The sequence below is a fragment of the Pseudoliparis swirei genome, chromosome 2, assembly GCF_029220125.1.
Source record: "Pseudoliparis swirei isolate HS2019 ecotype Mariana Trench chromosome 2, NWPU_hadal_v1, whole genome shotgun sequence".
NCBI classification, from domain to species: domain Eukaryota; kingdom Metazoa; phylum Chordata; class Actinopteri; order Perciformes; family Liparidae; genus Pseudoliparis; species Pseudoliparis swirei.
The window spans coordinates 2,213,508-2,229,546 of record NC_079389.1 but is presented as its reverse complement, the minus strand read 5'-3'; the positions used below and the strand labels follow the sequence as shown (position 1 = coordinate 2,229,546).

General features: G+C 47.4%; 1 protein-coding gene across 3 annotated transcripts in view; it reads left to right on the top strand.

Moving 5' to 3' along the window:
- The window catches only part of bcor (BCL6 corepressor), a 36,264-nt gene extending 25,774 nt beyond the window's left edge, over nt 1-10,490 (top strand). For all 3 annotated transcript variants that reach the window (XM_056427687.1, XM_056427669.1, XM_056427678.1), the window contains 5 exons: nt 5,977-6,143; nt 6,652-6,797; nt 8,877-8,954; nt 9,114-9,261; nt 9,362-10,490. In XM_056427687.1, coding sequence (XP_056283662.1) covers nt 5,977-6,143; nt 6,652-6,797; nt 8,877-8,954; nt 9,114-9,261; nt 9,362-9,692 — 870 coding nt within the window. In that variant the 3' untranslated portion in view covers nt 9,693-10,490. The remainder of the gene's footprint in view (nt 1-5,976; nt 6,144-6,651; nt 6,798-8,876; nt 8,955-9,113; nt 9,262-9,361) is intronic.
- Nucleotides 10,491-16,039: the final 5,549 nt, after the last annotated feature.

Sequence of the window (16,039 nt, the reverse complement as noted above, 5' to 3'; positions counted from 1 at the left end):
CTCACCACACACACTGACACACACATTCACAGAAACAGTGGTTGTTACCGATGTAAGCACATGCACAGGCGCCTTTTAAAATATTTTTCTGGTCATAGACCTGCACACGCAGAGCCTCGTACACGCGTGTAATTTAACACGCACCGTTCTGCGCCGTTCCCGGTGGCCGGCCGACAGCGTGCATATTTCATGTTCGTTTAGTTTCGCGATCCGTGCCTCTGCACATGAAAGCCCACTCTCTCTCTACCTCCCCTCTCTCACTCCATTTTTATTCTCTCTCTCTCTCTCCCTCTCTGAGCATTTGAAATGGTAATGAGGAGAGATTCTGCGGATGTCTTCATCCCTCTCCCCCTCATGCTGGGGCCCCTCTCGGCTCTGCCCATTGAAAGCTTAGATAAAGGTGCAATCTGTCATTTATTCTCCTCACATGAATCACGACTGATTTTCCTCCTCAAATCCACGTATGATCCAAGCGAAGAGAGAGGGGGAAAAAACTAGATTTCATTTCAATTGCCCAGTTGGACCAGCATCTAGGAATCGCAATACTTTTTGGACCAAAAAACGGCGGCAATTAGCGGGTGAAGCCGCGTCCCACTGACTTTTCGAGTTCAACTTTGATGAACGTCGACTCGCAAATTTGCACTTTTGACCAATAGCAAACCTCTGAGGGAACCTAGAATAGAGGAATTAAGCCTCCAGATCATCTGTAACCAACCGGTTCAGATTCATTCGCAGAGAAATTCCCTTTTATCCATTTTTACTTGGTATCTAGTTAGCGACCAAGCTAGTTCTAGCTAACTAGTCGTTAGCTAACTTGTGCCAGCTAGCTTGGTGAACAATTGTTTCTAGCTGGTGCTGTAATGTTAGCATTAGTAGACTAGTAGCTACAGTAGCATGTCGCATGCATAGACGGTGTAGGAAGTGGACGTCGTCGTGGTGACGTCACCTGTTGATTTGTTGAAGTCACGTCGTCTGTCAATCACAGAGTAGCTCCGCCCCTAAAGCATATCCTGCCTACTTTAATAAATGAACATCACGCTGCATTGAAGAAGACTTGAAAGTAGAGATTGGGACATAAACTCATGTCTACAAAGTTTAATGAGGGAATAAATGAGGCGAGAAGTCGCCATTTTCTAAAGCGCCGCGATTTTTTCGCGCAACCGAATCCCATGAAAAGTCAACGTACAGACGTGGCTGAGATAGACGCGACATTTTTCTGGGCGGCGCGTTTGGGGCGACGCGTTTACAGCGGCGCAATTTTCGCCCTGAGTTAAAATATTTAAACTTTGAGGAGATAATTTCGCAACTCGGGCCAATCAGCTCTTGAGTTGCTCCGCGTGTCATCGTTGTCCCGCCGCTGTTATGAACACAATAATATATATTATATATTATAATGTTCTAAACACAATTATATATATTATATATTATAATGTTCTAAACACAATAACATATATTATAATGTTCCAAACACAATAACATATATTATATATTATATATTATAATGTTATGAACACAATAACATATATTATATATAATAATGTTATGAACACAATAATATATATTATATATTATAATGTTCTAAACACAATAACATATATTATATATTATAATGTTCTAAACACAATAACATATATTATATATTATATATTATAATGTTATGAACACAATAATATATATTATATATTATAATGTTCTAAACACAATAACATATATTATATATTATAATGTTCTGAAAACAATAACTTATATATTATAATGTTCTAAACACAATAACATATATTATATATTGTAATGTTCTAAACACAATAACATATATTATATATTATAATGTTATGAACACAATAATATATATTATATATTATAATGTTCTAAACACAATAACATATATTATATATTATAATGTTCTGAAAACAATAACTTATATTATATAATGTTATGAACACAATAACATATATTATATATTATAATGTTATGAACACAATAACATATAATATATATTATAATGTTCTAAACACAATAACATATATTATATGATATAATGTTATGAACACAATAACATATAATATATATTATAATGTTATGAACACAATAACATATATTATATATTATAATGTTATGAACACAATAACATATAATATATATTATAATGTTCTGAACACAATAACATATATTCTATATTATAATGTTATGAACACAATAACATATATTATATATTATAATGTTATGAACACAATAACATATAATATATATTATAATGTTATGAGCACATTAACAGCGTTTAGATGTTCCGCTCTCGTAGCTGGAAGCGGAAGTCTTTCAGACGTAACAGTAACTTCATCGGTGAAAGTGACCGAGCTGAGTGAGCCTACGGGTGATGTCATGAATAAATATTAGGGCTGTCAGCGTTAACGCGTTAATCTATACGATTAATTTGGCCGCGTTAACGCACTAAAATATTTTTACGCAATTAACGCAACTTTGTTTACATCCCGTGTGCCTTGAAGTTTTTTCACTCCTCTGAGTGTCAAACAGCGGCAGTACGGTTTAACACTGTTTCCGTTATTTCAAAAAATATTTTTCCGCGAAAATAAGGAGCAGAAATCAGTTTAACTCGTGGATGAATCAGTCCGGTTTCCTCCTGCTCCTCCTTCCTCCCGTCTCCCCCTCTGATACACAGAGGAACGGAGGGGCGACGTGTCGGGTGACGCGGCGCGGAAATAACTCGTCACACGAAACCTTCACTGTGATTGGTCAATCCGTTTGTCTGTCAACATTTTGCGAAAAAAACAACCAATGAACACTCAGTAAATCACAAAGGACCTCCCACCTCACAGGGGAGGCTCATTAGCAGCCTGTCAGTCAGAGAGCAGAGAACACGGCACCAGGACAACTGAGCCTCATTGAATAGAGCTGAGATTGTTCTGGAATGTTTGATGTATAACACGTGGGTATGTGTCACATGCAAACGCCTTTAAAAGGTGAATTTACATATTTTTGTAGAATGGAGAAAATGAGCCCAGACTCCAGAGGGTTAACATGACATATTTGAATGTCAGTCAGTTACCAAGGCCACTGGTTCTGCTGTTCAATGGTAAAGATGACAGGACCAATGGGGTCTCAATATACTTCTTTTTTTTTTACTAATCTGATGTTTCACTGAAGAAACAATTTATCATCCACAATATTAAATACCTCGCTGGCACTTTATAGGTAGGAGCCTCTTTGAAAACACAGCTCTGTGTGAAGTTTGGTCTTTAAAAAGAAGGAAAACAAACTTTTAATCGCGATTAATCGCGATTAATGAATTTCAAAATGTGCGATTAATTAGTTAATTTTTTTTAATCGATTGAGAGCCCTAATAAATATATATATGATATTAATGTCATGAACCCAAACACGAGGGCGTTAGATGTCCAGACGTTTGTGGGATGTCCTCAACAAGTATAAAGCAGAACTGCCACAGAGTTAGGCCCCGCCCCTCGCGAACCGACGCTACGCTTATGGCGTGAACACGGTGAATGATCGAGCAAGTAAACTCACGCGTTTTGGGCTTTTGGTGTGAACGTACCTTTTATAGGTCTAACTTTTTGCAACCGGAGTCGCCCCCTGCTGGCCAGTACAGAGAATGCAAGTTTCCGCACCGGTGGTCGCCGCCTGTCGGCATGTTAGCCGTTAGCTCGGCAAACTAGCATCGTCGTTATCGGCTGAGACCGGAGGCGTTTATTGAGTACGGATACGATGCGTGAAAACGGGCGATTGTTCGTCAGGTGGCTAATAGCGCGTGCGTCAGCGTGAGATTAATTAACTCTATCTGACGTCCCCAGAGGGCCACATTCCTCGTGTTACCCCAGCAGAGGTTCCACAGCAGGCTGGCTCACTGCGATACCAAACACCCGCACGCTTCACTTGTCTGGGCACGCACCGACGTCACCGCTCAGACTTTTGGCTCTTCATCGTACAGGGAAAGCCACTCAAGCATCACCTGCACACGCACACACACACACACACACATCTGTTGTATTTCAGGAGCATACAAGGCAGCGCTGCAAGGGGTTAAATGTCTGAGTGATGCATTGATTGCAGGCGAGCGCAGGGAAGCATTCTAGAGAGGGAGATTAGAGGACGGAGGGAAAGAGCGAGATGGGGAGAGGAGGGAGGGAGGGAGCGAGCGGTGTCTCATTTTACTGCGGAGGAGTGTGTGTGTGTGTGTGTGTGTGTGTGAGTGTGTGTGGCGGGAAGCCGGGGCTCTCGTGCTAAGCTCCCCGCTCTCTCCCAGCGATATTAAACATGGCTTCGGAGGTTTAGCGCTACGCCTCCCCCACAGCCACACACACACGCACACACACACACACACACATGCACGCGCACAAACGCACACACTTAGGCGAGCTGCATATCGACACTCTCTACCCATCAGTCTCTGGAAACACTTGGTCTCATTCACTCAGTCAAGCACGCACGCGAACAGGCAGACACGCACACACACATGTACACACACACACACGCACACACACACACACGCACACACACACGCACAGAGAGCGAGTGGAATCCCCCAGAGGGGAGCTTCGGCACAGCGCTCCTGAATCTCTCTCCAGCAGGCAAACAGAGTGTTGGCAGGGAGCGGAAACCAGTTGGAGCACTGCCCCCCCCCCCTCTTTTTTTTCTTTCACTTTTTCCTTGCTCACTTCTTTTCCCTTCATCCCCCCCCCCCACCCCCTCTCCGCTCCGCTCCCTTTTATTTATTGCCTCTCCTTCCGCCGTTCACCATCCACACATTTCGCACATCCGCCCCCCCCCCCCCCCACCCTTTCATCTCGTGTTACCATCAGCTGCGGCCCAGAGGACGGCCCGGCAGATTTTTCGTCCACAGATTCATTAATCTGTCATCTGCCGTGGGGGGGGGGGGGGGGGGTTGTTGTTGCCGTTGCCGCCTCTCACTTTCTCCCGTTCTTCCGTCCTCTCCGGTCCTATTCTCATCCCTCCGTCATCAGCCTGTTCTCTCTCGCCCTCCGTTGCCTGCCTCTCCCTCCCTCGTGTCCTACCGCCCTGTGCCGAGGGAGAGAGGGAGAGAGAGAGAGTGAGATAAATACTTGGACGAGACGGCAGGCTCGAATTAGCATAGAAATGGAAGTTCGGAGCCATTCCCCAGGTTCAGATGAGCAGCTTTCCTCCCCTCGGCACAGGACTGTTAGCAGGACGGAGGATGAGTGAGTGTGGACGTATGAGTCCTGCATGCCAGGCGCATATAATATTCATATATATATATATATATATATAGTTTATGAATTTAATAATTTTTTTCAAGCGTCTAAACACAAAGACGCAGACACATTCCCGTACTTGTTTGACGCGGACCGGCCCCTTATCTCCCGTCTCCTCTCCGGTTGGCGGCGGTCGCTCCCGTCCAATAGGAACCGGTCTGACGACTCGGTGCCGGTTGCCCGACCGTCGCCGCTCGAGACCGGAGGAGCTCGAGCGCCTCCGTCCCATCTCTTTGTTCCGCTTCCATTCCGCTGTGCCCGGAGCCCAACCGGCGTAACCGGCTGCCCGCAGTGGCGTCCAGGCCCCAACCACGGCGCGCACACACACACACACACACACATTCACACATACACACACACTCACACTCACACACACTCACACATACTCGCACTTGTCCGTGCACGAGCGGATTCTGGCAGGCGAAATGCAGTTGAGTCACACTTAGTCTCCTCGATGTGTTTTGGCGGCAGCTCAGGCACTATGGAGCGTGTGTGTGTGTGTGTGTGTGTGTGTATGTGTGCGCGTTTGTCCGGCGCAGGAACACACTCGCTTCCTCCTTTCCCTAATTTCTCTCCCACAGGGACTGTAACAGGGAAGGCCTGTTTGCGTACATGTCTGACTTGTGCGTTTGGTCTCGTATTGCTTCGGTTGTACACACACACGCACACGCACACACACTAAAGCCCTCCCCCCCCCTGTGCCCCCCGCTAGGAGGTGGTGCTGTACTGTCTGGAGAACAGAGTCTGCGAGGTGAACCACCGGGACTACGCCGGCTACTGCGCTCTGCACGAGGCGTGCGCCCGCGGCTGGCTGAGCATCGTCCAGCACCTGCTGGATTACGGCGCCGACATCAACTGCAGCGCGCAGGACGGCACCAGGTCAACATCCGCCCCCGAACACACACACACACACACACACACACACACACAAAACGCCTGCATAAACACAACTATTCCTCCTCTCCCCTCCCTGCATGTTATAACAGGGCGAGCGTCGCTCGAGATTGCTCATAGCAAAGACATTTCTGGGATTGCTTTTATATTTGCTTGGCAGGAGCAGTGATTTGAGAGATTAGCTGCGGCTTTAAATGGGGAAGGCGAGCGCTTTCACGGCTGTGTTATTAAAAACGTGCAGCGGGGGGTCTGTTCTAGGAAACGGGTGTTAACGGTGCATTGTGCGGCAGCTCAGATTAAACCATTACCGGATTTGTGAAACGTTGGCGTCACAGTCGCATAGGATGAGGCCCGGTTGCCGTATTGGGGACGCGAGCAGGTGGAACGGCGTCCGGCGTGTTTTGTACATCACGAGCACCGCCACACACAAAGCATCTGTGAGCTATGCCGGTGTTCCCGCTCGCGGCTAACGTGTCCGTCTCGCGTCCTTTAGGCCGATTCACGACGCCGTGGAGAACGACCACCTGGACGTGGTGCGAGTGCTGCTGTCGTACGGCGCCGACCCCACGCTGGCCACGTACTCTGGCCGCGGCCTGCTGAAGATGACCCACAGCGACGGCATGGAGCGCTTCCTCACCGGTGAGTTCACGGTCGTTTCCCCCCCCCCCCCGCTATCCGAAAACGAAAGCGAGGCGGTCTGGAGGAATACCGGCCGTCTATAAATGTCCGTGTGTAAGGACCGGAAACATCCGAGGACTCGCAAACGGCAAATAACAGCTCAGAGCGCACACACATTTTGGAAAAAGCTTATTAGTGGAGATTACACATTCATATGAAAAAACCCAAACTCCTGGATTAAAAAAATCTGAAAGTATAATTTCGGTGTAAAAAATCTAAGCATCTGATAGAAAACAATTGTTGTTGTTGTTGTTGTTGTTGTTGCCTGAAACGTACAATACACTAACCGAGTTTTAAAACTATCCTGCAACCTGCGCAGTCCCCCCTCCCCCGTGCTCACAAACTGCGCCGCGGAGGCCAGGAAATTTGAATTTTTTATTGCGCCATTTGACCACAAACGAGGTGAAATTAAAAATAGATTAAAGGGTTTCCCGGCGGCAGACGCTCGGAGGGGGCTGATGCCGCGGTGGAGCCGAAAGGGCAAACGGTTGAACGGATGTGCCCCCCCCCCCCCCCCCCCGAATGCTCCGGTCTCGCTTCATCCCCCCGTCTGCCTCTGACCTCTGAGCAACCCGCGGCGCCTGCAAGACGTGTCTGTCTCTGTCGTCCCGTTTCCCCTCCTCCTCCCCCCCCCTCCCTCCCTCCCTCCCTCGACCACCTGTTAGACGGGGAGCCTCAGCCCGCCGGGTTGCGTGCTGCTGCCTCTGAGCTCCTCTATCTGGTTACTTAGCAACGCCAACTGTGTTTGCTCAGTGTATGTGCGGAAATGGGCTTCGCTCTGGCTGGAGACTCTTTTGTATGCGTGCGAGCGCCTGCGTGTGCGTGTGTGTGTGTGTGTGTGTGTGTGTGTCTCTTTACAAGGCCGCCACGCTCGAGTCTGACGCGTTCTGTATACGGGGACAGGGGGGGGGAGGGGAGAGAGGGGGGGGGTGTTTTTGAGGCTACGTCTGAATGCTTCGCAGCCGAGTTTGTGTACAGGAGGAGGAAATGAAAGCGCAGCCGGCCCCTTAATATTACATGAACATCCAGTTAAACACGATTATCGTGTGGGGGGCTTCGGGGAGGAGAGGCGAGGCGAGCCGCGGGGGGATGAGAGCAGGTGTGAGTTCACGCCCGGCAGGAAAGGGGAGGGGAAAAAAAGGGGGGGGGGGGCGAGCAGGTTGAGCGCGAGAAGGAAAAAAAAGGGAGATTTTATGAGGCACGGCGGCGGGGGAAGAGGGGGCTGCTGCGTTTGTGAAGAAGAGCGCGGACGCACGGATCGATGGCTGCCAGATTGACGGAGCAGGGGAGCGTGCACGGGGGGAGGGGGGGGGGCAGGAAGGGGGAGATGGAGCACCGGAGGGAGGGAAGGAAAAAAAAAAGCGAGCGAGTGATCGCCGCCCTCCCTCCACCTGGTCCCACTCATCTGGAGGCCGTTAATCCCTCCAAACACACGCCAGACGCCCCACGCCTCAGCGCTGGCACAAAGCCCAGCTCTCGCTCTGCGAAAGTGTGTGTGTGTGTGCGTGTGTGTGTGTGTGTGTGTGTGTGCGCGCACGCTGAATACACACGTTGCTCTCGCTGTGTGTGCTTATCCAGCTCCCTCTGCTTGTTTGTTTCCAGCCCTCTCGCTCTTTGTGTGTGTGCGTGCGTGCATGCGCACACGGTGCGTGTGTGCGTGTGTGTGTGTGTGTGGATGTGTGTGTGTGTGTGTGCGTGTGTGTGTGTAGACTCGGCGACTGTGTGTGGTTCTTGTTTGATTCCTGGCAGCCCCGTTCTGAACGGAGCCAGCTCTAACCCAGCGGAGACAGTCGCTCTCCTCCCCCGTGGTACAGCCGCTGGCCCCTGACCACCGGCGCTCCCCCCCCCCCCCGCCCAACACATTTGCTCTGTTTGTTTCTCTTCCCCCCCCCCTTCCCCCCTCCCTCCTCCTCCTCCTCTTCCATTTTACTGCGCTCTTTATCCATTTTTCCGCTGTAGTCTTAAAGGGCAGCGGCCTCTGCCCGTCCCCGAGGCTCCGGCTCTTGAATAACAGGCTCCGCTCCTCTCGTCTCTCCATAGATTATTTCTCCGACCTTCAGGGACGCGCCGATGACGACCTGGGGCTTTATTGGGAATTCTATGGCAGTGCCGTGTGTGGTGAGTCCCTTGTTTGTGCTTACAAAGCATGTTTTTATTTTCATTTTTTGAGAGATATATATATATATATACACATCTTCCATTGCCATCGTCCTCTATGATAATGGAGATGCTCCCTCCGAATTATTCATGTATTCTTTTTGTCTTTGTCTGCGTCAGAGCTGAGCGAGGAGGGAGGCGTGTACGACATCCTGGCCGATCCCCCGGGCCCGGAGGACGAGGACGATAAGAGGGAGCTGTTCGAGTTCGAGTTCTCCGACCGACCTCTGCTGCCGTGCTACAACATCCAGGTGTCCCTCTCTCAGGGGTGAGCTTTGATCTCGAGAGCAGACTCCCGACTGTGGTTTCTTACGGTTGCGTCTCTGTCGGCCCTCATTCCTAAACATTGTCCCCCTCGCCTCCTCCAGGCCCAGAAACTGGCTGCTCCTGTCAGACGTGTTGCGCCGGCTGCGGATGTCGGGTCGCGGCTTCCGGCAGGCCTTCCCCCACATGGAGGTGGTGACGGTGGCGGAGGCGGAGTTCTACCGGCAGGCCTCCCTGTCGCAGCTCTTCTCCTGCCCGGAGGAGCTGGAGGGTTTCCACGCCGACAGCAAGGACCTGCTGGACCTGGTGGAGGACAGCGGCGAGCTGGCCGCCCTGCTGGGCTCCACGCTGGAGTGTCTGGACGACCGCTGGGAGCGGCCGGGGGAGCGGCTGAAGGACAGAATCAAGGCCAACCACAAGGTGGGCTCGTCCTGACCCCCCGGAGCCGCCGGACCCCCGGGCCGCGATCCGACCAGGGGTTCTGATGACATGCCTTAGCCGGGACCCCCGGTCCACGCGCTGCGGCCCCGCTCCGGACCAGCACTGTACAGACGGACCGGAGCGTTTCTATCCGTTTTTCCGAGGATCAATACATTTGTGACTCTACAGACTTGATAATGGTCTTATTTTTATAAATTAATATATGTATAAATCAATAAATATATATATATATATATATATATATCGAGAGAGATTTTCTTTCGGATGTTGCTCACGACTCCTCCGTAAAGATTTTGTACGGCGACAGATTGTGGCCGTGCGGTCGGCGATGAGGCGGAGTGTGTGCGCGCAGCACATAGTGCATGTGTGTAGCTGTACAGGATAGAGCTGGGACTGTGCTGTTGAATGTGGTATTTGTGTTTATAGGAAGCACATGATGTCCCGCTTTCTTTTTGGTTTCTCTCCTCAGACCGTAGCGCTGGCTTTGAGCCGCGGGGCTATTCTGTTGTATCTTCTTTATGTTTGAGTTTTGCTTCCCGTTTAGTCTGTAATTTAACACGCAAAACTACACAACTGTTTGTATCATAAAGTTTTAAGATGATGTTGATATTTACCCTTCGGCACAGAGCTTGTATATAACAGGGAGGCTGCTGCAGTAAAAGTCTTTTTTTTTCTTCTTCTTTTTGTTGTGTGTTCATTTTTGTTTTAACTTTGTAATTAAATATCTCATAATTTGTATTTATATTTTACAAAAGAAGTTGCTTTAAAATAAATATACAAACTGCAAGATGACACGTGCTCCTGTGCCTCTTTGTGTCCTTTTGAGATTAAAGCTGGGCGGCGGAAAACTTCCGTTTTCCCGGCAGTTCTGTCAAATTGAATCTTCTCGCCTGATTATTAAACGCAGCTCCTGTGCGTCGCCCAGCCATGAACAACAACAACAACAACAACTTCAACAACTACAATAACAACAACAACAGCAACAACAACCCCATCCTGCATTGCCATCTCTCGGAAGCTTTTCGTATTGTTGCTGCCCTCTAATTTATTTCTGCAGCCACGACTGAACAACTCCCATTCGCTGCTGAAGACCTCGTGGTCTGCAGCGCCCTCTGCTGGCCAACAACTGTTACACCCGGTGAAACGAGAACGGACAACAAATCAGGGCTGGGTTTAAAAAATAAAATAAATCCTTTACAAAAAATTCTGTTGAGTAATTGTGTGATCCCTGAAATGTTATAACACTTATATTTAATGATGTTTTGTTTGCATATAACAGGACAACCACAAGGTGCAACAGGCCTCATGTTCATGTGTTTCTGTATTTGGTATTATGATAAACTACAGATTAAAGGTTTGCGTTTTCCCAAACTGATCACAACTGATATTTTAAACGCTCTTGTTACTTAACTTTATTTTTGCTCAGGATTGCTTGTGGATCGTTTACCTTTTTTACAAATAAACAAAAAACTAAGTCCTTCATTGAATAAGACCCCCTGTGACGTCACTGAGTGAGTGTTAACCAGTGGCATGGCAGCCTGACAGAAACCGTTTTTATTTTGTACACATTCCATATCTCAGTAATTTATTTTACAATTTGTTTCTTTTCCTCAAAGAGAAATTGTGAAAATACATTTGTATTTGTTCTCTCCAGCCAGGTGGGGAGGTAGAAAGGTGGCCGATGGTGAGGCGCCGGGTATACGGCCTCCTGAATTAGTTTTTTTCATGACCGTAAATATATGTTTCTGACTATAGAGCAACACAGCATCTTAAATAAAGGAATGCATCTATTTCATCTCGTCCACTTTCTTGTTGGGACACTTCAAGGCTTTAGAAATGAAGATGAGTTTTTCCGGAAAGTGAAATTAAATCGTACGTTGTAAATTCGCTTAATATTATAATATTACATTATATTGCAACATGGCTCGAGTCTTCAGTGGCAGATCGTATAACTGCCAGAAGAGGTCGCTAATTGACCAGATATTTTTTAACTTGCTCACCGAATAGTATAGTTTCAGATAGCATTTAATATCACGCACATACATGTACCAATGTATAAAGTGAGCATGCGTATTACCCACCCAGTCCGTGCACGCCGAGACTGACAACGTGCTCTTGCAGGCTGTAAAATATTAAACTGAAGCTGCATGCTTACACCCCACATTACGTCGTCTTTCTCGGCCACATTAGATACTTTAGTGTGAATATAGACTCTGATTGGCTTAACTTGATCCAATTAGCTCAAATTAATCAATAATAGCCTCAAACCACATTCCTCTGATTGAAGAACATTACTTCAAATTGAGCAATCTTGTATGTGATGGAATGTGATTTCTTCGGCATATGTTTTTAAAAAACAATGTAGTATGAAAAATACCACAACGATCACATGTGAAACAGTGCACCGTGATATACAGGATTAAATATTTTACAGACTCAAGAAGAAACAATAAATACCAATCGCACGTGTCGACGTGCAGGGGCCGAGTGGGCATACGCATGCGCACGTGATACATTGGTACATGTATGTGCATTTATTATTAAGTCCTATCTTTAAACTATTCTGTGGGGAAGAACAAGTTATCAAATAGCTGGTCTGTCAGCGCCCCCTCCTGGCAGCTTGTAGGATCTGCCACGTTGAAATATACAGTGATATTAGGTGATTTCATTTCAGACTTTTTTGTATATGTCATTTAAATATAGTTGGATTAAAGTGGTCGGGTGGTAGTCTATATACAGATTACCATCTATATTTGGCAGAAAGATATATATATATATTGCCATTGATAAATGTGTAATCCTGCAACGTATATTACATGTGTAATCGTTTTAAACTATTAAACAATGTAATATTTGGTTGGTCAAATAGTGGCTGAGCTAACAGATCCCTTGTTATAGGCTAACGTTAGCTCTAGTATCAGTTTCAGGGTACATCACGTCATCGATCATTTCTAAAGCCGCGCATGCGTACCAACACGCAATGGACGAGGTCAAATAACACGTTCCTTACTTACGACGCTGTGAAGTCAGAACAGTATCTATTTACAGTAATACGGTTCATGAAAACATCCTATTTGCATGACGTTTGCATGACGTTCAGGAGGCCGTACTGTGGAGGAAACGGTAAGGAGCAGCTTCCCACTCCACAATCAGTACTGAGTATTATACTTATTATTATATTATGAAATGCATGCTTTGTACTTCTAAAGGGGTGCACTTGTCTTGGGCTCTAAGAAAACTTGATAAAGTGTGAGACACCTGTATCTCTTCCGGGATCCAGTTATAAGGGCTGAAGTCTAATGTGTATTATTATTATTATTAATATTAATAATGTGACATTTGGGGACGGGAACCCAGTGGCTTGGACAAATACAAAAAACTCTTTCAAGTTTGCACAAAATATCAATCTGATTGTGTTGAGGTCGGATGAAATGGCTCGACAGCGCCCCCTGTGGCGGCCGTTGTATCCGGACTCTTCAGCCGATACACTTTCTTTCTTTTTACCACATGATGATATTTTGACAGAGCGCTTCTACTTTAACCTTGTGCAGCTTTTCTAGCCTTTTACGACTGATTCAACTTTGTGAAACACATGACAGGAGACTATTATACACTGCAGGCAGGGGCGGTTTTTCCTACAGGTGGTATAGGCGGCCGCCTATAGGGCGCCATTCAGAGGGGGGCGCAAAAAAAAAAAGTGACCCAGACCTTCTAAGATTGTTGTTTGCCAGCCATCAACAGAACAGAAAACAAAAAAAACATTATTTGCAGGCGATGAGGGAGTGAATGTGCGCCGGTGATCAGGGGGGCGTGGCCGGAGCGGAGTTCAGCACAGATGTGACATTTTCTCAGGGATTTTGTTCTTTATTTAATGTTTGTTCATTGTTGCGATCGTTGTTCTGTTTATTTGAAAGAAATTCAGTCTTGCAGGGCAAAATAGCGTTTGAAAGTTGCAATTCCGTTTTCGTGCAAAATCGTTTTTAATTTTTATTTTTTTTGGAGGGGGGGGGGGGGGGGCCACGAGTGAAGCTCGCCTAGAGCGCCAAATGTGCTAGGGCCGCCCCTGACTGCAGGTTTATTCATCGACCATTACTTTTCGAACGGAAAGGGAGAGACAGAGAGAGAGAAACAGAGATCGTTAGACAGAAAGAGAGAGAGAGAGAGTCAGAGGCAGTGAGACGGAAAGAAAGAGAGAGACAGAGAGAAACAGAGATAGTGAGACAGAAAGAAACAGAGAGAGAGAAAAATAGATAGTGAGACAGAAAGAGAGAGTCAGAGACAGAGAGTGAGAGAGAAACAGATAGTGAGACAGAGAGTGAGAGAGAAACAGATAGTGAGACAGAAAGAGAGAGAGAAACAGATAGTGAGACAGAAAGAGAGAGAGAAACAGATAGTGAGACAGAGAGTGAGAGAGAAACAGATAGTGAGACAGAAAGAGAGAGAGTCAGAGACAGAGAGAGACAGAGAGACAGAGACAGAGCGAGGTTCCAAAGTCCATTCAGGGAATCACAAACCACTGTCATCCTCTCAGTTCAGCCTCAACAATAAATAAATAAAATAAAAACAACGGCACTGACAGACGAGGACACTGACAAATACATGGACTGTCTCTCCACTCAGAATAAACACCCCGAGCTCCGGTCACGCTGCTCTGTACCTGTTCCTAGCCATGGTCCCGTGGACGACCCCCCACTGGAGGTCCGCTTCTCAACGGGCAGCTGGTACAGAGACCGCCAGCTGCCTTCTCGGGGAAACCTCTGGACCAAAGAACTCAGTCCACCTCGACTCGCGTGTGGTAGACGGCTTGTTTTACCCTCATCCTGAATCGAGTGTGCAGCTGACTCCCCCTCCTGCCACTCGCCCACGGAGGCGGCGATGGACCGAGAGGGGAAGCAGTACTGAAGACCATCAGACCACTGGACACAGAGAGCTCGGTTCATGGTGAACTCTCTCCGGTTGATCGACGGAGCGGCACAGACCTCCTCCACCACTCGGTAGATCAGCCTAACGGAGGTGATGTTGCTCCTATCCCTCAGGAACCGGCCCAGTTTGGTGCAGCCGGCCTCTCGGATACTCGCTGCAGAGTTTGAGCCTGGGAAAAGGTTGTGAGAGAAGAGAGGTTCCTCAAACAGCCTCATTCCAGGACGCCTAAGTGGTGCTCGTGGTCTATAAGATCGTCCAGGCTTGCAGTACGGAGCTGTGGAAAGAAGTATCTCTGTTTGGATCTCAGTTCTCGGGTTGCAAGAGCTGCTTGTCACAACCCAGACACCCGACTCTCCTCAACAGCAGAACTTTGAACTGTCCAGAATCCAAAGGAGGCCATTTGTGACTGGAGGTTACCAGTCCGTGTCCCCCTTCAGTCTACCATAGCTGTCTGGATGACCTCCATCCGGCCTCTCGAGGCGTCAGAACAGTGAGTTTGTGCCAAAGACTCGAGGCGACTAAGTTATTGATAAGCAGAATTCTTCCCCTATACGACAACTGGGGTAGCAACCGTTTCCATTTAGATAAGCGAGCGCACACGTTCTCCTTCACTCCCTCCCGGCTCTTTGTTTGGAAAGCCTCAGGACTTTCAGTCCCTCTTTCCCCCACTCAAGTCCACCAGACCTGGAGCTGCCCGAGCCCTCCACTGCCCCACCAACAACGCTTCACTCTTAGCCCAGTTCAGGGCAGATGAGACCTTTTCATATAATAACTAGAACGGGCACTCGGTAGAGCGCATACCTTCGCATATCACAAGATTGGGTATTGAATTCTGAAAATGTTGGCATTAGTTGCATGCCAATTGGATTAGATGGTAAAAAAGAAGATTTTGACCTTTTCATGACCTTAAGCTTGACCTTTGACCCGATCAATCCCAAAATCTAAGCAAATTTTCCCCGGATAATAACCAATCATCCCACCAAATTTTATGCGATTCGGTTTAATACTTTTTGAGTTATGCGAGTAACACGCATACAAATAAATAAATAAATACACAGCGATCAAAAAATAACCTTCCGCATTTTCAATGCGAAGGTAATGAGGTTTCCTGAAGACACTGAACGTCCTCCTGACTGGAGACGAACACACACACATCATCTGCATAAGCTGATACAGTAGGAGATCGACCGAGCTCTCAACCTGCACAGCAAGGGTTCAAAAGCTAGACTATAGACATCCTTGTCTAATCCCTCTCTGTACTGGGATTGGTCGACTCAGCTCCGACCCCGTCTTCACCAAACATTGCGCCTCTGTACAATAAACCAACCTAAACCAGAAAACCATCACCAAGACCAAAACCCCTATCAGTGCAGAAACAGATACGAGTGATCCACCCCGTCGAAGGCGTTCTCCTGATC